The following is a 24,812-nucleotide window of genomic DNA, read 5'->3' on the forward strand; positions in this document are numbered from 1 at the left end:
CGCCTCCAAGCTCGATAATGAGGAGATGGCTTTAATCATCAAAAGCTTTCGCCAAATCCTCAAACAACGGAGGGGGAAGGACTACAAATCCCGCTCCAAGAAAGTATGCTACAAATGTGGTAAGCCCGGTCATTTTATTGCAAAATGTCCTATGTCTAGTGACAGTGACAGGGGCGACGACAAGAAGGGAAAGAGGAGAGAAAAGAAGAAGTATTACAAGAAGAAGGGCGGCGATGCCCATGTTTGTCGGGAGTGGGACTCCGACGAAAGCTCAAGCGACTCCTCCGACGACGAGGACGCCGCCAACATCGCCGTCACCAAGGGACTTCTCTTCCCCAACGTCGGCCACAAGTGCCTCATGGCAAAGGACGGCAAAAAGAAGAAGGTTAACTCTAAATCCTCCACAAAATATGAATCCTCTAGTGATGACCATACTAGTGATGAGGAGGATAATTTGCATACTCTTTTTGCCAACCTTAACATGGAACAAAAAGAAAAATTAAATGAACTAATTAGTGCTATCCATGAGAAGGATGATCTCTTGGACTCCCAAGAGGACTTCCTAATCAAGGAAAATAAAAAACATGTTAAGGTTAAAAATGCTTACGCTCTACAAGTTGAAAAATGTGAAAAATTGTCTAGTGAGCTAAGCACTTGCCGTGAGATGATTGACAACCTTAGAAATGAAAATGCTAGTTTAAATGCTAAGGTTGATTCTCATGTTTGTAATGTCTCAATTCCCAATCCTAGAGATAATAATGATTTGCTTGCTAGGATTGAAGAATTAAACATTTCTCTTGCTAGCCTTAGATTAGAGAATGAAAATTTGATTGCTAAGGCTAAAGATTTTGATGTTTGCAAAGTTACAATTGCCGATCTTAGAGATAAGAATGATATACTTCGTGCTAAGATTGTTGAACTTAATTCTTGCAAACCATCTACATCTACCATTGAGCATGTCACTATTTGTACTAGATGTAGAAATGTTGATATTGATGCTATTCATGATCATATGGCTTTAATTAAACAACAAAATGATCATATAGCAAAACTAGATGCTAAAATTGCCGAGCACAACCTAGAAAATGAGAAATTTAAATTTGCTCGTAGCATGCTTTATAATGGGAGACGCCCTGGCATTAAGGATGGCATTGGCTACCAAAGGGGAGACAATATCAAACTTAATTCCCCTCCAAAGAACTTATCTAACTTTGTAAAGGGCAAGGCTCTCATGCCTCAGGATAACGAGGGTTACATTTTGTACCCTGCCGGATATCCTGAGAGCAAAATTAGGAAAATTCATTCTAGGAAGTCTCACTCTGGCCCTAACTATGCTTTTATGTATAAGGGTGAGACATCTAGTTCTAGGCAACCAACTCGTGCTAAGTTGCCTAAGAAGAAAATTTCTAATGCATCAAATGAACATAGCATTTCATTTAAGACTTTTGATGCATCCTATGTTTTGACTAACAAATCCGGCAAGGTCGTTGCCAAGTTTGTTGGGGGCAAACACAAGGGGTCAAAGACTTGTGTTTGGGTACCCAAAGTTCTTGTTTCTAATGCCAAAGGACCCAAAACTGTTTGGGTACCTAAAGTCAAGAACTAAATTTGTTTTGTAGGTTTATGCATCCGGGGGCTCAAGTTGGATACTCGACAGCGGGTGCACAAACCATATGACCGGGGAGAAAAGGATGTTCTCCTCATATGAGAAAAACCAAGATCCCCAACGAGCAATCACATTCGGGGATGGAAATCAAGGTTTGGTCAAAGGTTTGGGTAAAATTGCTATATCTCCTGACCATTCCATTTCAAATGTTTTTCTTGTTGATTCATTAGATTACAATTTGCTTTCCGTATCCCAATTGTGTCAAATGGGCTACAACTGTCTATTTACTGATGTAGGTGTTACTGTCTTTAGAAGAAGTGATGATTCAATAGCATTTAAGGGAGTGTTAGAGGGTCAGCTATACTTGGTAGATTTTGATAGAGCTGAACTCGACACTTGCTTAGTTGCTAAGACTAACTTGGGTTGGCTCTGGCACCGCCGACTAGCCCATGTTGGAATGAAGAATCTTCTTAAGCTTCTAAAGGGGGAACTGAAAGGGAAATGTGCCCTTGGGCCATTTCTAAGTATTTTGGTGATTGAGTGTCAACACAAGTGCTTATATGAGAATCAATGCCTATGGTTGAACAAGTGCAAATCTACAACAAAGGTATGTTTCTAAGTCTTAGTACATTGGTTTTTGTGTACTAATATATTTGTCTAAGTGTTAGAAACAGATAGAAGAAGAGAAGAGAAGACTTGGCTGTGTACAGCCAAAGGGCTGTTTCGGTCTGGGGCACCGGACTGTCCGGTGGTGCACCGGACAGTGTCCGGTGCGCCAGGCTCCCTCGGCCGAAGAGCCCGCTCTCGGGAATTTGCTGGCGGCGTACGGCTAAAATTCACCGGACTGTCCGGTGTGCACCGGACTGTCCGGTGAGCCAACGGTCGGCCAGGGCCAACGGTCGGCCGCGCGATCAGCGCGGGACACGTGGCCGAGCCAACGGTCGGAAGGGGGCACCGGACTGTCCGGTGTGCACCGGACATGTCCGGTGCGCCAACGGCTCCCGCATCTGCAACGGTCGACTGCGCCAAACAAGGAAAGGAATCGGGCACCGGACACTGTCCGGTGCGCCCGACGACAGAAGGCAGAGATGGCCTTCCTGATTTGTTTTCAACGGCTCCTAGCTGCCTTGGGGCTATAAAAGGGACCCCTAGGCGCATGGAGGAGCACACCAAGCAACTCTTGAGCACTCTTGATCATCCACACTAAGTCTTTGCGCATCCGTTTGTGATTCTAAGTGATTCGAGCTCTGTTCTTGTGAGAAACTGTGAGATAGTCTTCGAGCTCGAATCTTGGCCGTGTGTGTGCGCATTTCGCTGTGGATTTGTGTGTGTTGCTTCCCTTCCTTACTCCGTGCTTCTTTGTGAATCTTAAGTGTAAGGGCGAGAGACTCCAATTTGTGGAGATTCCTCGCAAGTGGGATAAAGATAAGCAAGGCAAAACACCGTGGTATTCAAGTGGGTCTTTGGACCGCTTGAGAGGGGTTGATTGCAACCCTCGTCCGTTGGGACGCCACAACGTGGAAGTAGGCAAGTTTTGTACTTGGCCGAACCACGGGATAAATCTCTGTGTCTTCTCTGTGATTGTCGTGCAAGATCTTTCTTTTAGCCACTTGGCAATTATTGTGCTAACCCTTAACAAGTTTTTGTGGCTATAAGTTAAGGTTTTTACAGGATCACCTATTCACCCCCCCTCTAGGTGCTCTCAATTGGTATCGGAGCCGTTCTCTTCACAAAGGGACTTACCGCCCGAAGAGATGGATCCTAAGGGGAAGGGAATAGTGATCAACGACAAGGAAAAGGAGTTCTTCATCAACGACCCAAAAGATGACAAATCCAACGACTCCGGCTCGGGGCATAAACGGAAGGAAGGGAAGAAGAAGAAGACAAGGCGCATCAAGGAGATCATCTACTACGACGATAGTGATGAGTCTACTTCTTCCCAAAAGGATGATGACAACGACTACAAAAAGACGGTCAATTCGAACTTTTCATTTGATTATTCTCGTATTCAACATAGTTCGAATTCGCATTTACTTTCCATTCCTCTTGGCAAACCTCCACACTTCGATGGGGAGGACTACGGATTTTGGAGTCACAAAATGCGTAGTCACTTATTCTCTCTCCATCCAAGCATATGGGAGATTGTGGAGAATGGAATGAAGTTTGATAGCTCGGATAGCCCTATGCTTATAAATGAACAAATTCATAGAAATGCACAAGCTACTACTGTTCTCTTAGCATCTTTGTGCAGGGAAGAGTACAACAAGGTGAGCGGTTTGGACAATGCCAAGCAGATATGGGACACCCTCAAGATCTCTCACGAGGGGAACGACATCACCGTGCTCACCAAGATGGAGTTGGTGGAGGGCGAGCTTGGACGATTCGCCATGATAAGGGGAGAGGAGCCAACTCAAACTTACAACCGGCTCAAGACCCTTATCAACAAAATAAGGAGCTACGGAAGCACGCGTTGGACGGATCACGACGTCGTCCGCCTACTACTCAGGTCATTTACCGTTCTTGATCCTCATCTCGTGAACAATATTCGTGAGAATCCCAGGTACACGAAGATGACGCCCGAGGAGGTACTTGGAAAATTCGTGAGCGGGCGGATGATGATCAAGGAGGCAAGATACGTCGACGACGCATTGAACGGTCCACTCCACGAGCCTCAACCCATTGCTCTAAAGGCAACAAGGAGCAAGGAGTCGCTACCCAGCAAGGTGGCACAAATTGAGGCTGACGGTCTTAATGATGAAGAGATGGCCCTCATCATTAAAAGATTCAAGACGGCGCTAAAAGGTCGAAAGGGACAGCCAAGCAAGGCCAAGACCAAGGGAAAGCGATCATGCTTCAAATGCGGTAAGCTTGGTCATTTTATTGCTAACTGTCCCGAAAATGATAGTGACCAGGAGCAAGGGAAAAATGGGAAGAGAGAGAACAAGAAGGTTTACAAGAAGGCCAAAGGCGAAGCACACCTTGGAAAGGAGTGGGATTCGGATTGCTCTTCGTCCGACTCCGACGACGAAGGACTCGCCGCCACTGCCTTCAACAAATCGGCTCTCTTCCCCAACGAGCATCACACTTGCCTCATGGCAAGGGAAAAGAAGGTAATCACTCGTAATGCTAATGCTTATGATTCTTCTAGTGATGATGAATCTAGTGAGGATGAGATTGATTACTCTAGTTTATTCAAGGGACTGGATAGAACTAAGATAGCTAAGATTAATGAGTTGATTGATGCCTTAAATGAAAAGGATAGAATCTTAGAAAAACAAGAAGACCTTTTATATGAAGAACATGATAAATTTGTTAGTGCACAAAATTCACTTGCTCTAGAAGTTAAAAGAAATGGAATACTTTCTTGTGAACTTTCTACTTGTAATGAAACCATTTCTTCTTTAAAAGGTGAAATTAATGTTTTAACTGCTAAACTAGAAGTAGCAAGTAACTCATATGTTGAAAATATTACAATTTGCACTAGGTGTAAAGATTTTGATGTTAATGCTTGTAGTGAACACTTAGTTTCAATTTCAAAACTAAATGATGAAGTGGCTAGTCTTAATGCTCAACTTAAGACTAGCAAGAGTGAAGTTGATAAAATAAAATTTGCTAGGGATGCCTACACAGTGGGTAGACACCCCTCAATTAAGGATGGTCTTGGCTTCAAGAGAGAAGCCAAGAACTTAACAAACCATAAGGCTCCCATCTTCGTCAAGGAGAAAGGGAAGGCCCCTATGGCTAGTAGTGCTAAAAGGAACCATGCTTTCTTGTACTATGATAGGAGACATGCTAGAAATGCTTATAATGATTTTGATTCTCATGCTTATGATTCTTATGCTATGACCGCTTCTAGTTCTCATGTTGTGCATATGCCTAGGAGAAATTTTGCTCATGTTCCTAGAAAAGTTGTGAACAAACCTTCTACCATTTATTATGCTTGCAATGCTCCCTTTGCTATTTGTAGAAAGGGAAAGAAGGTAATTGCTAGGAAATTAGGGGCAAAATGCAAGGGTGACAAAACTTGCATTTGGGTCCCTAAGGAAATTTGCACTAACCTTGTAGGACCCAACAAGAGTTGGGTACCTAAGTCCCAAGCCTAAATTTGCCTTGCAGGTTTATGCATCCGGGGGATCAAGCTGGATTATCGACAGCGGATGCACAAACCATATGACGGGGGAGAAGAAGATGTTCACTTCCTACGTCAAGAATAAGGATTCCCAGGATTCAATTATATTCGGTGATGGGAATCAAGGCAAGGTAAAAGGGTTAGGTAAAATTGCAATTTCTAATGAGCATTCTATATCTAATGTATTTTTAGTAGAGAGTCTTGGATATAATTTGCTATCTGTTAGTCAATTATGTCATATGGGGTATAACTGTCTATTTACAAATGTAGATGTGTCTGTCTTTAGAAGAAGTGATGGTTCACTAGCTTTTAAGGGTGTATTAGACGGCAAACTTTATTTAGTTGATTTTGCAAAAGAAGAGGCCGGTCTAGATGCATGCTTAATAGCTAAGACTAGCATGGGCTGGCTGTGGCACCGCCGCTTAGCACATGTGGGGATGAAGAACCTTCACAAGCTTCTAAAGGGAGAACACGTGATAGGTTTGACTAACGTGCATTTCGAAAAAGATAGACCTTGTGCAGCTTGTCAAGCAGGTAAACAAGTGGGAGGAGCGCATCACGGTAAGAACGTGATGACCACATCAAGACCCCTGGAGCTGCTGCATATGGACCTCTTCGGACCCGTCGCCTATCTGAGCATAGGAGGGAGTAAGTATGGTTTAGTTGTTGTTGATGATTTTTCCCGCTTCACTTGGGTGTTCTTTTTGCAGGACAAGTCTGAAACCCAAGGGACCCTCAAGCGCTTTCTCAGGAGAGCTCAAAATGAGTTTGAGCTCAAGGTGAAGAAGATAAGGAGCGACAACGGGTCCGAATTCAAGAACCTTCAAGTGGAGGAATTTCTTGAGGAGGAAGGGATCAAGCACGAGTTCTCCGCTCCCTACACACCACAGCAAAATGGTGTGGTAGAGAGGAAGAACAGGACGCTAATCGATATGGCGAGGACAATGCTTGGAGAATTCAAGACCCCCGAGTGTTTTTGGTCGGAAGCCGTGAACACGGCTTGCCATGCCATCAACAGGGTCTACCTTCATCGCCTCCTCAAGAAGACTTCGTATGAGCTACTAACCGGTAACAAACCCAATGTATCTTACTTTCGTGTATTTGGGAGCAAGTGCTACATTCTAGTGAAGAAAGGTAGAAATTCTAAGTTTGCTCCCAAAGCTGTAGAAGGGTTTTTGTTAGGTTATGACTCAAATACAAAGGCGTATAGAGTCTTCAACAAATCATCGGGTTTGGTTGAAGTCTCTAGCGACGTTGTATTTGATGAGACTAATAGCTCTCCAAGAGAGCAAGTTGTTGATTGTGATGATGTAGATGAAGAAGATGTTCCTACAGCCGCTATACGGACCATGGCAATTGGAGAAGTACGGCCACAGGAACAAGATGAGCGAGATCAACCTTCTTCCTCGACTATGGTGCATCCCTCAACCGAAGATGACGTACAGGTACCTCAAGTGGAGGCGCTTGATCAAGGGGGAGCACAAGATGATCAAGTGATGGAGGAAGAAGCGCAACCGGCACATCCAACCCAAGTTCGAGCGATGATTCAAAGGGATCATCCCGTCGATCAAATTCTGGGTGACATTAGCAAGGGAGTAACTACTCGATCTCGATTAGTTAATTTTTGTGAGCATTACTCCTTTGTCTCTTCTATTGAGCCTTTCAGGGTAGAGGAGGCCTTGCTAGATCCGGACTGGGTGTTGGCCATGCAGGAGGAGCTCAACAACTTCAAGCGCAATGAAGTTTGGACACTGGTGCCTCGTCCGAAGCAAAATGTTGTGGGAACCAAGTGTGTGTTCCGCAACAAACAGGACGAGCACGGAGTGGTGACAAGGAACAAGGCTCGACTTGTGGCAAAAGGTTATGCCCAAGTCGCAGGTTTGGACTTTGAGGAGACTTTCGCTCCTGTGGCTAGGCTAGAGTCCATTCGTATCTTGCTAGCATATGCCGCTCACCATTCTTTCAGGTTGTACCAAATGGATGTGAAGAGCGCTTTCCTCAACGGGCCAATCAAGGAGGAGGTGTACGTGGAGCAACCCCCTGGCTTCGAGGATGAACGGTACCCCGACCACGTGTGTAAGCTCTCTAAGGCGCTCTATGGACTTAAGCAAGCCCCAAGAGCATGGTATGAATGCCTTAGAGACTTTTTAATTGCTAATGCTTTCAAGGTTGGGAAAGCCGATCCAACTCTTTTCACTAAGACATGTGATGGTGATTTGTTTGTGTGCCAAATTTATGTCGATGACATAATATTTGGTTCTACTAACCAAAAGTCTTGTGAAGAGTTTAGCAGGGTGATGACGCAGAAATTCGAGATGTCGATGATGGGCGAGTTGAACTACTTCCTTGGGTTCCAAGTGAAGCAACTCAAGGACGGCACCTTCATCTCCCAAACGAAGTACACGCACGATCTGCTAAAGCGGTTTGGGATGAAGGACGCCAAGCCCGCAAAGACTCCGATGGGGACCGACGGACACACCGACCTCAACAAAGGAGGTAAGTCCGTTGATCAAAAAGCATACCGGTCAATGATAGGTTCTTTGCTTTACTTATGTGCTAGTAGACCGGATATTATGCTTAGCGTATGCATGTGTGCTAGATTTCAATCCGATCCTAAGGAGTGTCACTTAGTGGCGGTAAAGCGAATTCTTAGATATTTGGTTGCTACGCCTTGCTTCGGGCTCTGGTATCCAAAGGGGTCTACCTTTGACTTAGTTGGATACTCAGACTCTGACTATGCTGGATGTAAGGTCGATAGGAAGAGTACATCGGGAACGTGCCAATTCTTAGGAAGGTCCCTGGTGTCATGGAACTCTAAGAAACAAACCTCCGTTGCCCTATCCACCGCTGAGGCCGAGTACGTTGCCACAGGTCAGTGTTGCGCGCAACTACTTTGGATGAGGCAAACCCTCCGGGACTTTGGCTACAATCTGAGCAAAGTCCCACTCCTATGTGACAATGAGAGTGCTATCCGCATGGCGGAGAATCCTGTTGAGCACAGCCGCACAAAGCACATAGACATCCGGCATCACTTTTTGAGAGACCACCAGCAAAAGGGAGATATCGAAGTGTTTCATGTTAGCACCGAGAACCAGCTAGCCGATATCTTCACTAAGCCTCTAGATGAGAAGACCTTTTGCAGGTTGCGTAGTGAGCTAAATGTCATAGATTCGCGGAACCTGGATTGAATTGTAGCATACATGTACTTATGCTTTTGATCATGTTCCTTTTTGCATTTTGTTGCTTATTATGGTGCTCAAGTTGTACAAACACTCCCTGGACCTCACAAGTCCGTTGCAAAGTGATGCACATGTTTAGGGGGAGATGTGTTACAACTTGACCCTTTGAGACTAACCATGTGCTTGAGTTTGATGATTTAGTCTCGAAGGAGGATTGAAAGGGAAAAGGTGGACTTGGACCATGAAAGACTTCCACTGCACTCCGATGAGAGGGTAACTTACTCCAAGTTCATCTCATGCAATCTTATTGCCTTTGTATTCTTATTGAAGATCTTGGTGAGACAATGGGGTTAGAAGGCCAAGATTGATCCCGTTTTGGTGCTTGATGCCAAAGGGGGAGAAAATAAAGGCCAAAGTGATAAATGGATCAGCTACCACTTGAGAGATTTTGAAAATAGTAGAATAGAGTTTTTGTTTTGTCAAAAGCTTTTATTGTCTCTTATTGTCTCTATTGTCAAAAATTGGCTTCTTGTGGGGAGAAGTGTGAAATAGGGGGAGTTTTTGAAATCTTTAACAATCTCTTTTGGAATGACTCTCTTTATGCTTCAACATGTGTGTTTGACATAGAGATAGAAATTTGAGTTTGATTTGCAAAAACAAACCAAGTGGTGGCAAAGGATGATCCATATATGCCAAAATTGAATCAAAACCAATTTGAGTTTTTATTTGAAGTGATTTTGCACTTGTCCTATCTGCTTTATGTTGTGTTGGCATAAATCACCAAAAAGGGGGAGATTGAAAGGGAAATGTGCCCTTGGGCCATTTCTAAGTATTTTGGTGATTGAGTGTCAACACAAGTGCTTATATGAGAATCAATGCCTATGGTTGAACAAGTGCAAATCTACAACAAAGGTATGTTTCTAAGTCTTAGTACATTGGTTTTTGTGTACTAATATATTTGTCTAAGTGTTAGAAACAGATAGAAGAAGAGAAGAGAAGACTTGGCTGTGTACAGCCAAAGGGCTGTTTCGGTCTGGGGCACCGGACTGTCCGGTGGTGCACCGGACAGTGTCCGGTGCGCCAGGCTCCCTCGGCCGAAGAGCCCGCTCTCGGGAATTTGCTGGCGGCGTACGGCTAAAATTCACCGGACTGTCCGGTGTGCACCGGACTGTCCGGTGAGCCAACGGTCGGCCAGGGCCAACGGTCGGCCGCGCGATCAGCGCGGGACACGTGGCCGAGCCAACGGTCGGAAGGGGGCACCGGACTGTCCGGTGTGCACCGGACATGTCCGGTGCGCCAACGGCTCCCGCATCTGCAACGGTCGACTGCGCCAAACAAGGAAAGGAATCGGGCACCGGACACTGTCCGGTGTGCACCGGACTGTCCGGTGCGCCCGACGACAGAAGGCAGAGATGACCTTCCTGATTTGTTTTCAACGGCTCCTAGCTGCCTTGGGGCTATAAAAGGGACCCCTAGGCGCATGGAGGAGCACACCAAGCAACTCTTGAGCACTCTTGATCATCCACACTAAGTCTTTGCGCATCCGTTTGTGATTCTAAGTGATTCGAGCTCTGTTCTTGTGAGAAACTGTGAGATAGTCTTCGAGCTCGAATCTTGGCCGTGTGTGTGCGCATTTCGCTGTGGATTTGTGTGTGTTGCTTCCCTTCCTTACTCCGTGCTTCTTTGTGAATCTTAAGTGTAAGGGCGAGAGACTCCAATTTGTGGAGATTCCTCGCAAGTGGGATAAAGATAAGCAAGGCAAAACACCGTGGTATTCAAGTGGGTCTTTGGACCGCTTGAGAGGGGTTGATTGCAACCCTCGTCCGTTGGGACGCCACAACGTGGAAGTAGGCAAGTTTTGTACTTGGCCGAACCACGGGATAAATCTCTGTGTCTTCTCTGTGATTGTCGTGCAAGATCTTTCTTTTAGCCACTTGGCAATTATTGTGCTAACCCTTAACAAGTTTTTGTGGCTATAAGTTAAGGTTTTTACAGGATCACCTATTCACCCCCCCTCTAGGTGCTCTCAGGAACACATTTTGGGACTAACAAATGTTCATTTTGAGAAAGACAGGATTTGTAGCGCATGTCAAGCTGGGAAGCAAGTTGGCACCCATCATCCACACAAGAACATTATGACAAGTGACAGGCCACTGGAGCTCCTTCACATGGATTTATTCGGACCGATCGCTTACATAAGCATCGGCGGGAGTAAGTACTGTCTAGTTATTGTGGATGATTTTTCTCGCTTCACTTGGGTGTTCTTTTTGCAGGACAAATCTCAAACCCAAGAGTCCACCAAGCAATCCAACGAGATCACCCCGTCGACACCATCCTCGGCGACATTCATAAGGGGGTAACTACTCGATCTCGGGTTGCACATTTTTGTGAACATTACTCTTTTGTTTCCTCTATTGAGCCACACAGGGTAGAGGAAGCACTCCAAGATGCGGATTGGGTGATGGCGATGCAAGAGGAGCTCAACAACTTCACGAGGAACGAGGTATGGCATTTAGTTCCACGTCCTAACCAAAATGTTGTAGGAACCAAGTGGGTCTTCCGCAACAAGCAAGATGAGCATGGTGTGGTGACAAGGAACAAAGCTCGACTCGTGGCCAAGGGGTATTCACAAGTCGAAGGTTTGGATTTTGGTGAAACCTATGCACCCGTAGCTAGGCTTGAGTCAATTCGTATATTATTGGCCTATGCTACTTACCATGGCTTTAAGCTTTATCAAATGGACGTGAAGAGTGCTTTCCTCAATGGACCAATCAAGGAGGAGGTCTATGTTGAGCAACCTCCCGGCTTTGAAGACAGTAAGTATCCTAATCATGTTTATAGGCTCTCTAAGGCGCTTTATGGGCTCAAGCAAGCCCCAAGAGCATGGTATGAATGCCTTAGAGATTTCCTTATTGCAAATGGCTTCAAAGTCGGCAAAGCTGATCCTACACCCTTTACTAAAACTCTTGAAAATGACTTGTTTGTATGCCAAATTTATGTTGATGATATTATATTTGGGTCTACTAACAAGTCTACATGTGAAGAGTTTAGTAGTATCATGACACAGAAATTCGAGATGTCTATGATGGGGGAGTTGAAGTACTTCTTAGGTTTTCAAGTGAAGCAACTCCAAGAGGGCACCTTCATCAGCCAAACGAAGTACACTCAAGACATCCTCAGCAAATTTGGGATGAAGGATGCCAAGCCCATCAAGACACCCATGGGAACAAATGGGCATCTCGACCTCGACACGGGAGGTAAGTCCGTGGATCAAAAGGTATACCGGTCGATGATTGGTTCATTGCTTTATTTATGTGCATCTCGACCGGACATAATGCTTTCCGTTTGCATGTGTGCAAGATTCCAAGCCGACCCTAAGGAATCACACCTTACGGCCGTGAAACGAATCTTGAGATATTTGGCTTACACTCCTAAGTTTGGGCTTTGGTACCCTCGGGGATCCACATTTGATTTGATTGGTTATTCGGATGCCGATTGGGCGGGGTGTAAGATTAATAGGAAGAGCACATCGGGGACTTGCCAGTTCTTGGGAAGATCCTTGGTGTCTTGGGCTTCAAAGAAGCAAAATTCGGTTGCTCTTTCTACCGCCGAAGCCGAGTACATTGCCGCAGGCCACTGTTGCGCGCAATTGCTTTGGATGAGGCAAACCCTGCGGGACTACGGTTACAAATTAACCAAAGTCCCTTTGCTATGTGATAATGAGAGTGCAATCAAAATGGCCGACAACCCCGTCGAGCACAGCCGCACTAAACACATAGCCATTCGGTATCATTTTCTTCGGGATCACCAACAAAAGGGGGATATCGAGATTTCATACATTAACACTAAAGATCAATTAGCCGATATCTTTACCAAGCCACTTGATGAACAATCCTTTACCAGACTTCGGCATGAGCTCAATATTCTTGATTCCAGGAACTTCTTTTGCTAAACTTGCACACATTGCTCATAAATATACCTTTGATCATGTCTCTTTTATATATGCTATGACTAATGTGTTTTCAAGTATATTTCAAACCAAGTCATAGGTATATTGAAAGGGAATTGGAGTCTTCGGCGAAGACAAAGGCTTCCACTCCACTCTACTACTCATCCTTCGCCGTCACTCCGAGCATGTCTCCAACCTTGGTATAATCCTCACTCCTATGTTTCATTTACCAAAGGGGAGAAACTAGTCATCATAGGGCTCTAAATGATTCCGTTTTTGGCGATTCATGCCAAAGGGGGAGAAAATATGAGCCCAAAGCAAAAGGACCGCACCACCACCGCACCACCACCCTAATTTTAACATATGTCTTTCAATTGGTTGAAAATTTCAAAATTAGTATCTCTTTGTGTTCTAAAGGGGGAGCAAGTAGTATTTTCAAAACTTGATATCTTAAAACCCTCTTGAACACTAAGAGGAGAATTTATTTGAGGGGAAGTTTTGTTTAGTCAAAAGAAAAGCATTTGAAACAGGGGGAGAAAATTTCAAATCTTGAAAATGCTTTGCGACTCTTATTCATTTACCTTTGACTATTTGCAAAAAGAACTTTGAAAAGAATTTACAAAAGAATTTTGCAAAAACAAAACATGTGGTGCAAGCGTGGTCCAAAATATTATATAAGAAAGAAACAATCCATGCATATCTTGTAAGTATTAATATTGGCTCAATTCCAAGCAACCTTTACACTTACATTATGCAAACTAGTTCAATTATGCACTTTTGAATTTGCTTTGGTTTGTGTTGGCATCAATCACCAAAAAGGGGGAGATTGAAAGGGAATTAGGCTTATACCTAGTTCCTAAATAATTTTGGTGGTTGAATTGCCCAACACAAATCTTTGGACTAACTAGTTTGCCCAAGTGTATAGATTATACAGGTGTAAAAGGTTCACACTTAGCCAATATAAAGACCAAGTTTTGGATTCAACAAAGGAGCAAAGAGGCAACCGAAGGCACCTCTGGCTGAAGGCACCGGACTGTCCGGTGTGCACCGGACAGTGTCCGGTGCGCCCAGAGGACTCCAACTCCAACTCTTCGCCCTCGGGAATTCTCGGAAGCCGGCACGCTATAATTCACCGGACTGTCCGGTGTGCACCGGACATGTCCGGTGCTCCAAGGAAGCGCGGTCTGTGGCTGAGTTCTGGTACAACACATGCTCTCACTCATCCTTGGGCTCTTCCCCATTTGAGGTTCTTTATGGACGTGCACCTCGTCACTTCGGTCTTTCTGTGGAGGATTCTGTGCAGCACGCTGATCTCAGTTCTTGGCTTTCACAACGTGAGCTGATGCTGCGCATTATCAGGAACAACTTGCTGCGTGCCCAGCAGAGGATGAAACATCAGTCTGACAAGAAGAGAACTGAACGCGTATTTCAGGTGGGCGATAAGGTATATTTGAAACTCCAACCGTATATCCAGTCCTCTGTCGCTACTCGGGCAAATCATAAGCTTTCATACAAGTATTTTGGCCCTTACGAAGTCTTGCAGAAGGTGGGTGCAGTTGCATACAGACTTCGTTTACCAGATTCTTCTTCAGTTCATCCGGTGTTTCATGTCTCCCAGCTCAAACAGTATATCAAACCTACTTGTGCGGTGAGTGCGACACCACCATCGGCTGCTACTTCCTTATGTTACCCAGTGCAGGTGTTACAGAGGCGCTCAATTGCTCGTGGCGGCCACCAGGTCGATCAAGTATTAGTCCGCTGGTCTGACTGTGATGAAGCGCTGGACACATGGGAGGATGAAATCACTCTGCGGCGTCAATTCCCAGCAGCCGCTGCTTGGGGACAAGCAGCCTCTAAAGGAGGGGGGAGTGTCAGCTCCAAGGAAAATGGTGCACGTGAGGGAGCAGGAAGACGTCCGATTGGCGGTGAGAATCAGAAACAGCTGAAGAAAGAAGTGTTGGGCCGCCGTGTGCCTAGGCCCAGTGGGCGATATCCATCGGACAAGTGGTCCGTGTAAGAGTGCAATAAGGAATACTTAAACTAAGACTGACTACAGTGAACGCTAGGAAATGAGAAAATACTATTGCTCTCCTTCCATCTCCTACCTCTGGTTCTCCTCTGTACCGTAGCTGTAGTAGGCTGTTAACAGGATAGTATATGATCATTGATCCTAAGTTGTCAAAATATACATCTTGAGAACACACTTCGTGGACATTTTTGCATAGCTGCCAATTGTACCGTGACTTCCGCAACCAGTAGTTTTCATGGACGTGTGTAGAATTTAGAAGAGCAAATGTAACCTTTTTTTCCCCCTCAGTAACAAATACTTGGACACGTGCAAGAAGTCTTCAGAGTTCTGAATTTACAGTTTGTGTTGTCTGCTGCTGCTGCAGACGTACAGCAGAAGGGAGAAGAGTGGCAGTCTAGCAGGATTACAGATGGGGGGGCACAAAAATGAGGATAAATCTGGCGCTGCAGCTGTGGCACCCATCACAGGATGGCAAACACAAGGACCCGAATATTCACACAGACACAGAGACAGACACGCGCTGGGCCCAGCGAAAACCCTCGGCGTCTTCCTTTTTTTTGTGGGTCTCCCTAACATGGACAGCTCAAGACGATACAGTTTGAAGCTCCCGACGAAAAAGGACAGAACAAATCCAAAAGATGCCGCCTAGATTCATGGGAAATTTCCGGTGTTGGGCCTTGCGACTCAGCGGATTCCTGGTAATCCTGCTTTGCTTTGCCTTGCCTTGCCTTGTCGCCCGACCCTGATCTTAATAACCGCGAAAAAGTGGGCTGACGCATGTGGCAAAGCGAGGACGGAGGAGACGTTTCGAGTCGCTTGGCTTTCCATGGAAGTTCATTCGTGCTGATAAACCCTGGAGCTTTCGTTGTTGTTGGTATCTAATGGGAAAGATCGATTGGTCGTCCTGATTAAATCGACTGACACAGGGATCTGTGGGGGGAAATGCTAGTACTTCTGAAATAAAGTACAGATGGGTTATTTCTGGATGAGCATTAGTGCTACTATGGGTTGCCAGATGAAGGAATTTAGCCAACTTTCATGGAAGTAATCAGCTGAGGTATGTATGCATAATTAGTTCCTTTGCTTTGCCAAAAAAAAATAAAAGTTAATAAGACTAATGAGTAGTAATGACGATGGCCCCCTCCCGCTGCATAATTCGTTTCCCCATGCTTTTTAAATTTTTGTTTGTTTCTGGTGGTGAGTGGGAAGGGCCTTGTTTTGGCAGCAAGATGACGAGAGGGCCGGCACGCACATGCAACCCACCTTTGGATTCTCTCCCTACCCCGCTCTGCTCTCATTTTGATTACCTTTCTTCCTTCGTGTGTGTGCAGCATCCACGCACGCTTTGTTGTTTTTTTTCTACTGCCCATCATCAATTCATGCTGTGAGTGCCCATTTTATTTTTATTTATGCAATTCTTTTTTTTTTTTTGGAAAAAGAGAGTGACAGTTGTTCGAACTGCACCCAGGCGGCCGCGCCAGGGCAGTCGCCTGGCCTCCGCGGCGGTTGTGCGGCGCGAGCGCGACACCGGCCGGCCAAGCTAGCCGCCGCGCCGGAGCCGGGGGGCGACAGGCGTTGACCTCGGCACACACCGCCTCCTCGAACGGAGAAGACGGGCTGGGGGGGGGGGGGGGGGGGGGGGGGCATACGATGCAGTGCAAAGCATATGTGGATGGAGGTTTTTGCATGCAGGCGCTGCCGGGGCAATAATGAATCAGTGGCGCAGTGTATTCTACTGTTTCTTTAGCGCCCTGGCCGATCGCGTTGGATCTCCCTCGGCGCTCGCCATTGGAGGTCTTTGTTTTTTTTTCTTTTTTTGGTGCCGTGGCAATAGTAACCTAAACCGATGGGGGCAGCAGAGCACTTAAGGAAGGTGGTCGGGCTGCTAATGCCATCGGTCGTCCGTCCCTACCAGCAGTAGCAACCAGGCTGCTAGTCCCAGAGCAGGGGCACGGCCGCATATGCTCCCAACAAAACGGCATGGCGACCTCACCCTGTCCCAGTGTCCCTGCGCCTGCCCCTGCCTCGAGGTCGAGGTGGCGAGGAGGGACGGCGACACGACGGCGCTGCGTCATGCCATGCGTGGGACAGGCCGCCATGGGCGAGGCGAGGCTGGCAGCATGGGCGGGCAGGGCAGGACAGGTGTTGTCCCATCATCCTCACGCCCAAGGGCGGGCCGGGCACGCAGTGACTGTTGCTGACGCGGTGGAGCTGCCGTGCGCACGACCGACGAGGCTCATCACTGATATCTTCTGTGAATCTTTTTACTACGTACTACTACTACTGCACTTTACCGAGGCGTCAAGCAAAAGCCGTATGCCATGCCGTGCTGCCGGGCATCCTGTTAGATTACTGAAGAAAGAACAGAGCTTTCTTCTTCCCGCAGAATCCTGACTTAGCACGCAGATGAACATACAAGTTTCAGTTTATCAACTAAAACACAGAAGCGAAGATCGTTGGTTCACTGGAACAAGCCCTTTTTTTTAAACACGGTTGCCACTAACTAGTTCACAGTAGTGACTGAAGAGTAACCACACTGAACACACACTACCACCACCACCACCACCACCCACACTGACACACACTACGACCTGGAGGAGACAGCGGCGGCGGCGTTGATCCCCCTGGCGATGCCGTAGCTACGGCCGCCGAGCCCGATGCAGCCGAAGAGGAGCTGGCCCTGGCGGTACGGCAGCGACGTCCGGCGCCGCATCTCCTCGGCCTCGGCGCGCCGCGCCTCGTACAGCCGCTCGTGCGCGGACCTCCTCCTGCCCCTCCCAACCTTTACAGACGGAGACGGGGACGGAGACGGCGCCGCCGCGGCTGGGGGAGCGCCAGCGCAGTGGTGGTGGTGGGAGTGCGGCTGCTGCTGCTGCTGCTGCTGCTGGTGGCTGCTCTTGCCGCCGTCCGACTTGCTGCGGTGGAGCAGGTCCTTGAGGAACCCGCTCCAGCGGCGGGAGCCCCTGGACGACGACGCGGACGAGGCGGACGAGGATGCGGTGGACGACGACGACGACGAGCGCGACGCCGCCGCCGGCTGCTGCTGCTGCTGCGACTCGCCGGCGGACTCGGGCTTCGGCACCGGGACTTGGGACGCGGACCGCCAGTGCGTGCGGAACGGGGACATAGAGCGCGCCTTGCGCCGCACGGAGCGGCTCCGCACGCGCCCGCGCTCGTCCGCCGCCTCCGCCTGCTGCTGGTTCTCGTGCTGCGCGCCCGCGGCGGGGTCCGGGTCCGGGTCCGCGTCCCCGTCCGGCTGCAGCAGCAGCGCGGCGGCGAGGCGGATCTGGCCGTTGTGGAAGAGCTCGTCGGCGGAGCACATGGCGGCGGCGGACGGCGACGGGAAGCGCGACGAGAAGTCGAAGTCGAAGTCGAAGTCCAGGTCCGGGACGGCGGCGTCCTTGCCGCGGGTGGGGCTGGTCGGCGCGCTGAAGAAGAAGTGGGACGGGTAGGTGTCCCTTTCCCTGTCCCTGTCCCGGGCGGGGCTGGACGGCGCGCTCACGAAGGGCGTCGAGCAGGCGCTGTCGTCGCAGCACGCTGCCTCGGCGGCCATCGCCGGTACGGGGCGTGGAGGCGAGCCACGGAGACGGACGGATGGGCGGAGTGGGGGGAAATGGTGGTGTGTGGGGACTGGGGAGTCTGTCTGTCTGGGAGAAGGAACGGGAAGCGTGGGAGAGCGTGCGTGGAGGTGGTGGGAGTTTTTAACTCGCGGGGTTGTTTCGCGGGCGGAACCCCCGTGGTTTGGCTGAATAGCGAGCGGCTCCGGCCCGCGCCCACGGCCAGGGCCCGTGCTGTAATAACCAGACTCCGCGGGTGTCCTCGTGGGAGGATATTATTATTCCGCGTGCCCGCCCGCCGCCCGGATAACCAGATCTGGACCCTAAGCCGCGGTCCCAAGCCTGCTAGGTGGCCGGTGGACTCCTCCGACGGTGTGAGTCGCCGCCGCAGTTGAAGTAGCGCCGCCGTTCGTATACTAGCATGTCTGGAGGGGCGGCTACTGAATACTGTTGGTACCGGCCGGCCCACGTGGGCTGCGCGTTGCCGCGCGCGCATGCGGATCCATGGGCCGTCGTCATCCAGGGCCGGGATCACGATGCGAGGTCCGAGACGGGCCTCGCCGCGACAGCCATCCGTGACTCCACAGTAGGACCGTCGCGTGCGTGCGTGCGCGGGACCGCCGCAGCGCATCCCCGGTGGCCGGAGGCGTCCGTCGACTGTCCGGTGGCCGCGACGGGGGGACGGACACCTGTCGGGGCAACCCGAACCGCACGTACAAGTGACGCGGCGCACAGTTGAGCTACGACCTACTAGCCTGCCACCCTGTCAGCGTCCTCCGTTTCCGTCTCTCTTTTCCACGCCGCCCCATCATCATCATCACCGGCACGGCCATTGCTGGTGCCGCCCGTCAGTTTTGCTATGTTTTTTTTATGTTCAGAATATTTGCAAAATCTGTTGTTCGTTAAACACTTAACTATAGTAGAGAAGAGAGATAAAGAGTTTGTCACCAACCAACCTGCCCTATAATAATCTCACACGTGGATCACAAAAAGGAAAAAAGAAACACGATGGAGACTCTTCCGTTCCACATGGCCGGGCCACCGCAAATCGCCCTACGGTTGGACCACATGGGCCGCTCCACCGCAAATTCACCAGGCCCACCCAGCTCTACGGCTGGATCCTACATGGCCATTCTTCCCTCTCGGCGCAGCGCCGCCACCACCACCACCACTAGCAGCCTTCTTATTTATATATATACTGGGCTTCTTCCCGCCGGCCCAGCCAACTGCTACCCATTCGCGCCGCTGTGTCCCAAGTCCCAACCGTGCCCCACCGAGCCACTCTTCCAGTTTCCCCCGCGCGCCAACCCGCCAAAAAGGAGGGAGGGGAACCCGGGAAGGAGGCCCGCAGCCAGAGCCGCCGCCGTTCCGTATCCGTCCCGTCTCCGCCGCGGCGGCGCTGACGCTAGGGGTTGCCGCGCCCAGCGCGGAGATGCAGCAACGTGCGCGGGATGGCGAGCAGCACCGCCTGCTCGACCTCGCAGTCGAGTCCGGCTTCGACCGCGACCTCGCCGCCAGCTGCCTCGCCCGCCTCCTCGAGGTCTACGGTACGTACCTACTCCCATCCCCCCCTCTCTATCTCCCCCTCACACACACACAGGCCGGCCGGGCCCGCTGGGATGGACGCGCCCGTTCCTCTTCCGATCTGGCCTTGTGTACCTGCCCGTTGGACTCGGCGGTCTCTAACTTACGGGGGGATATTCTGCGAATAACGAGGACGGTGATTCAGCTATTGCGAACAAATACACTGCTTCCTGCTATTAACTCATTTCGCTGCATGTTTTGGGAGTACCGTGGAAAAACTGACATGTCTGTTGGACCTGGACTGGACAATCTCCACAGTTTGAGATTCTAGGACACGGTGCTTTATTAAAAAAAACTCGGTCGAAGAGGGAAAGACCATCCTCCCGGTATAATGCCTGGGACCGGCACTCAAGGCGCACACAACCCACTGATGGCTAATAAAAGACCGAAATATTGTCCCGACCAAGAAAATTCTCGAACCTCATCATGGATGGACTGCAAGATTGTGTTGATGTTTGGGAAAGCATCATCAAACACACAAGCATTTATATGCTTCCAAATTTGCCAGGCTACTAAACTCACAAAGGAATTAAAGCCTTTCTTTATTTGGCTTAGGCACATTCCTTTCTGCCTCTCCCCACCATTCCTGAAACATCGCCGCATCAGTCGTGTGAGTAACATGTTGAGGCCCAGCCTGCTTAGAGATCTGAACCACACCTCCCTCGCAAAAACACAAGCCACCAGAATGTGCTACGCTGTCTCGTCCTGCTGGTCACAAAGGGGACATCTTTCTGGGTGATCCATTCCCCGAGGAGCTAGTCGATCAGCCATCCAGCATCGGTTGAGAGATGCCAGCCAGATGAAGTATTTACAACACGGAGGAGCCCAAGTCTTCCATATTCTTTTGTCCGGCTCAAAAGCTATTGCACCAATATGGAAGAGCTTGTACGCATTTTTTGGCCGAATACAGACCCGAGGAAGAAGGCAGCCACCGATGTTGATGAGCAACATTTGGCTGCAACTACACCTCTTGGATTAGATCCCAGACTAAAAGGAACTCAAACAGCACCTGCCCTGGTGCTTTATTTAAAACGATAAAAAAGGAAATCTTGTCTATTGTCTGGGATTATGTTTCTCAGTTTCTGTTGGCTTTAAATCTATTGCAAATTGTGAAGATATTGCTAGTAAATGGCTCGGTCCACTAAATTACTGTATGATGTTTTGCATATTACTACAGCTGGGACTGTTTTGGGGGTATTTGGCTAACTAGATAATGTCATTATCTTCACAATGTAACCTGTCATCCTGAAAGAAAAAAAAGGAGCAAATGGAAGGCTTCGATCTATAACATGCTGCTCTGCTGGGAAAATAAAAAACACCATTACTGCTAGTAAACATATAATTTTGGTTAGTCGTTTTATGTTGCCTTGTGCTTGCAAGAGTGCAAGGTTGAGTTTCACACAAAAGGGGTCATACTGTAGGTATTCAGAAAGGTGGATGCATGCTTACGTTGTCTTCCTTTGTTAAAAGCAAAACTTTATATTGTCGAATCTGCCAACTTGCTCTGGTGTAGCTCAACCTTGCTTTCCTTTTCACTACTGTTTACTGGGATTTCTAATGCCTAATCACTTGGTATATGGTTCCTTATTCTGTTACAGGGGAGGATGGTCTGGATATGGTTACTGTCGACAACTGTGGCAATGATTTCCTTGCATCACTGGCTGATGCCACACAACCTACTGATGACTGGGACGATCTCAAAGGGATTGAGACCGAGGCATGTGGCAACTTGAATGATATGATGATGAAGAATGTACCTGACTGCAATGGAGGAGTTGCTATAGACAGCCGTTATACATCCAGAGAGCCAAATTCGTCCTCTCAACGTGCTCCGAATCATCTTGAAGCTTTCAAATTTGCCTCTGATGATTCAGATTTTGAAATGGACAACCTTCCTGACAAGTCTTGTAGTATGCAAAGGCAGACACAATCAAGAAACTCTGGAATGCAGACCCGAAGCTCAGCAAAATCCACAGTAGGCCACTTATTCTGATCTTCCACTAATAGTCATTTCCATCCTCGTTATTCTAGTTTGCATAAGGTGATGTTATGACATTATGTTTGCATACAGACAACATGTAAAACATGCTATTATGTTCATCCTGTGCTTTCAAACAAGTGTAGCTCGCTTTTGCCTTTCTGCTGTTACTTTTTAGTTGATATTTTAACTTCTTCGATTTTAAATTTTGAAGGTGACTAGGGAAACCAGCAGATATGAGCCAACGACTCCCACTTCAAATAGAGAGATGCCTCCAGCTGCATTTCATCAAAGGAGAGAACTTCTGAGCTACGAGCAACTTTGTTGCCTCGATGATGTCAATTTTGCCAATGCTGTCATCTTTGGCAACAAAGGCTTTAGGCCCCTGCAGTACGAAGCTTGCAGGGCTGCAATGGATAACCAAGACTGTTTCATACTTATGCCAACTGGTGGTGGGAAGAGTTTGTGTTATCAGGTCAGTAAATTCTGTGTTCTTGTTCGAAATTGTTCTTTCCATTGCCTGGTGGCATGATCTGGAACCGTTCATCAAAATTTATATACTTGCAGCTCCCTGCAACATTGCACCCAGGTGTCACTGTTGTCGTAAGTCCGCTGCTGTCGCTGATCCAGGATCAGATTGTGGCATTAACTTACAGGTTTGCAGTACCAGCAGCATTCTTAAATTCCCAGCAAACTTCTGCTCAGGCATCTGCAGTAATCCAGGAGCTAAGGTATGTAATGTTATCTTGTGTCTGTAGCCTTTGTGATCAGATTAAATACTGAACCTTTGTTATCGACATATGACATATTTCCACTTGATCCCATTGCAGATGTGGGAAACCAGCCTTCAAACTTCTGTATGTTACTCCTGAAAGAATTGTCACGAACTATTCATTTATGGAGACCCTAAGAGGCTTAGATCAGAGGGTAGTAGTCTTGAAAATTCAAACCCACTTTCTGTCACTGCATAAGCTCTTTATTCCAGTTTGAACTTACAAGCTCAATTTTAAACTGAACCTTTAACTAGGGACTGCTAGCAAGATTTGTGATTGATGAAGCACATTGTGTAAGGTAACACATCGGTCCTAAATTTGTGATGATTGTTTCAGGAGCAACTATTTCCTGACGCTATTTCTGATTTTCATTTCTAATCCAGTCAATGGGGACACGATTTCCGTCCAGATTACCGTGGTCTAGGTTGCCTCAAGCAGAACTTCCCTAGGGTCCCGATCATGGCTTTAACTGCGACAGCAACTGAATCTGTCCGTAAGGTAAGTAAGAGCTTTCCCACACTGCAGCTCGGAGCGCAATTGCGCAGACTGCTGCTTACCATTAGCTGGATGGAATCCGCAGGACGTCCTCGGTGCCTTGAGGATCCCCAACGCTGTGGTACTGAAGAGGAGCTTCGACAGACTGAACCTCAACTACGAGGTAATCGGCAAGACGAAAACTTTCCAGAAGCAGCTGGGCGATCTCCTGAAAGAGCGCTTCATGAACGAATCTGGTATCGTGTACTGTCTCTCGAAGAACGAGTGTGCAGACACTGCCAAGTTTTTGAGGGAGAAATACAAGATCAAATGCGCGCACTACCACGCTAGCCTGGCAGCTCGTCAGCGAACCAGTGTCCAGGAGAAATGGCACAGCGGGGAGGTTAAGGTCATCTGCGCTACCATAGCCTTCGGCATGGGGATCGACAAACCTGACGTGGTAAGTCGTTTCAGCCTTTGCTAGCATACCTCTCTCTCTCTCTCTCTCTCTCTCTCTCTCTCTCTGAACCGCATAGCATTCTTCTGTCTACAGTTTGTTAATATCTGCGAGTTCTCCTTCACTGTGCAGCGTTTTGTTATCCACAACACATTGTCCAAGTCAATAGAAAGCTACTACCAGGAGTCCGGGAGGGCAGGGCGAGATGAGCTTCCGGCACACTGTATCGTCTTGTACCAGAAGAAAGACTTCAGCCGTATCGTGTGCATGTTGAGGAACGGTGAGAACTTCAGGAGCGAGAGCTTCAGGGTTGCGATGGAGCAAGCTAAGAAGATGCAGGCATACTGCGAGCTCAAGGTAACTCTACACCTCACCGTGTCATTGAAACAAAAAAAAATGCTGCATGAAACTGAATCGTGTGACTCGTGTCGGAGTGATGATTTCCCTTTTTTTTCATTTGCACTGAAGACCGAGTGCCGGAGACAGGCACTTCTGCAGCACTTCGGCGAACAGTACGACAGGCGAAGGTGCCGAGACGGGCCTAGCCCCTGCGACAACTGCCTCAAGACATAGTTTAGGGTAATAAACTAGGCGATAAAAAATGCCATGACGCTTGGTTATGCTCTGAACTTGTGAGGTGTGTTCCACTTCCACAGTACATTCGTCTGTGTATATGTAGCATCCATAGCTCAAACAAGTGGCCGCAACTGCACTGTGTGTAACGATGGTCTTTGTTTTCAGTGGATTGTGAGGTTCATGCTTTACTCTCCCTAACCACACACCTAAAAAAAGGTAACGCAAACCGAAACACAAATTATTTTTGTGTTGGGAGCAAAGAAAACAATTACCCTCTCTATTTTAGCTCTTACTCCCTCTTTTCATAAATATATGATACCGTTGATTTTTAAAAAAAAACGTTGACCACCCGTATTATTCAAAGAAATAATAAGTTATCATTTATTTTTTATAATTTGTTTTATCATTTAAGTTAGTTTGTGTTTAACACTTAAAATTTTATATTTTTAAATAAGTATTTTGATTAAGATAATTTTTTTTTAAAAAAAACTTTGACCACTCGTATTATTCAAAAAATAATA

The 24,812-nt window shown here is 47.8% G+C and overlaps 2 protein-coding genes across 2 annotated transcripts; one reads left to right on the top strand and one right to left on the bottom strand.

Moving 5' to 3' along the window:
• Positions 1–17,335: 17,335 nt before the first annotated feature.
• Positions 17,336–18,563, bottom strand: LOC100285663 (uncharacterized). The gene has a single exon (NM_001158554.1). It carries the CDS (start codon positions 18,443–18,445, stop codon positions 17,477–17,479), a length of 969 nt encoding a protein of 322 aa, NP_001152026.1. The 5' UTR covers positions 18,446–18,563; the 3' UTR covers positions 17,336–17,476.
• Positions 18,564–19,664: 1,101 nt separating this feature from the next.
• LOC103652713 (ATP-dependent DNA helicase Q-like 1) lies at positions 19,665–24,479 on the top strand. Its single transcript, XM_008679668.3, has 10 exons — positions 19,665–19,996; positions 21,632–22,008; positions 22,226–22,486; positions 22,579–22,742; positions 22,842–22,938; positions 23,039–23,082; positions 23,168–23,282; positions 23,365–23,718; positions 23,848–24,072; positions 24,184–24,479. The coding sequence occupies exons 1-10, from the start codon at positions 19,882–19,884 to the stop codon at positions 24,286–24,288; spliced, it is 1,857 nt and encodes a 618-aa protein (XP_008677890.1). The 5' UTR covers positions 19,665–19,881; the 3' UTR covers positions 24,289–24,479.
• The last annotated feature ends 333 nt before the right edge of the window (positions 24,480–24,812 follow it).

The sequence above is a fragment of the Zea mays genome, chromosome 4 (assembly GCF_902167145.1).
Source record: "Zea mays cultivar B73 chromosome 4, Zm-B73-REFERENCE-NAM-5.0, whole genome shotgun sequence".
Classification (NCBI taxonomy): Eukaryota; Viridiplantae; Streptophyta; class Magnoliopsida; order Poales; family Poaceae; genus Zea; species Zea mays.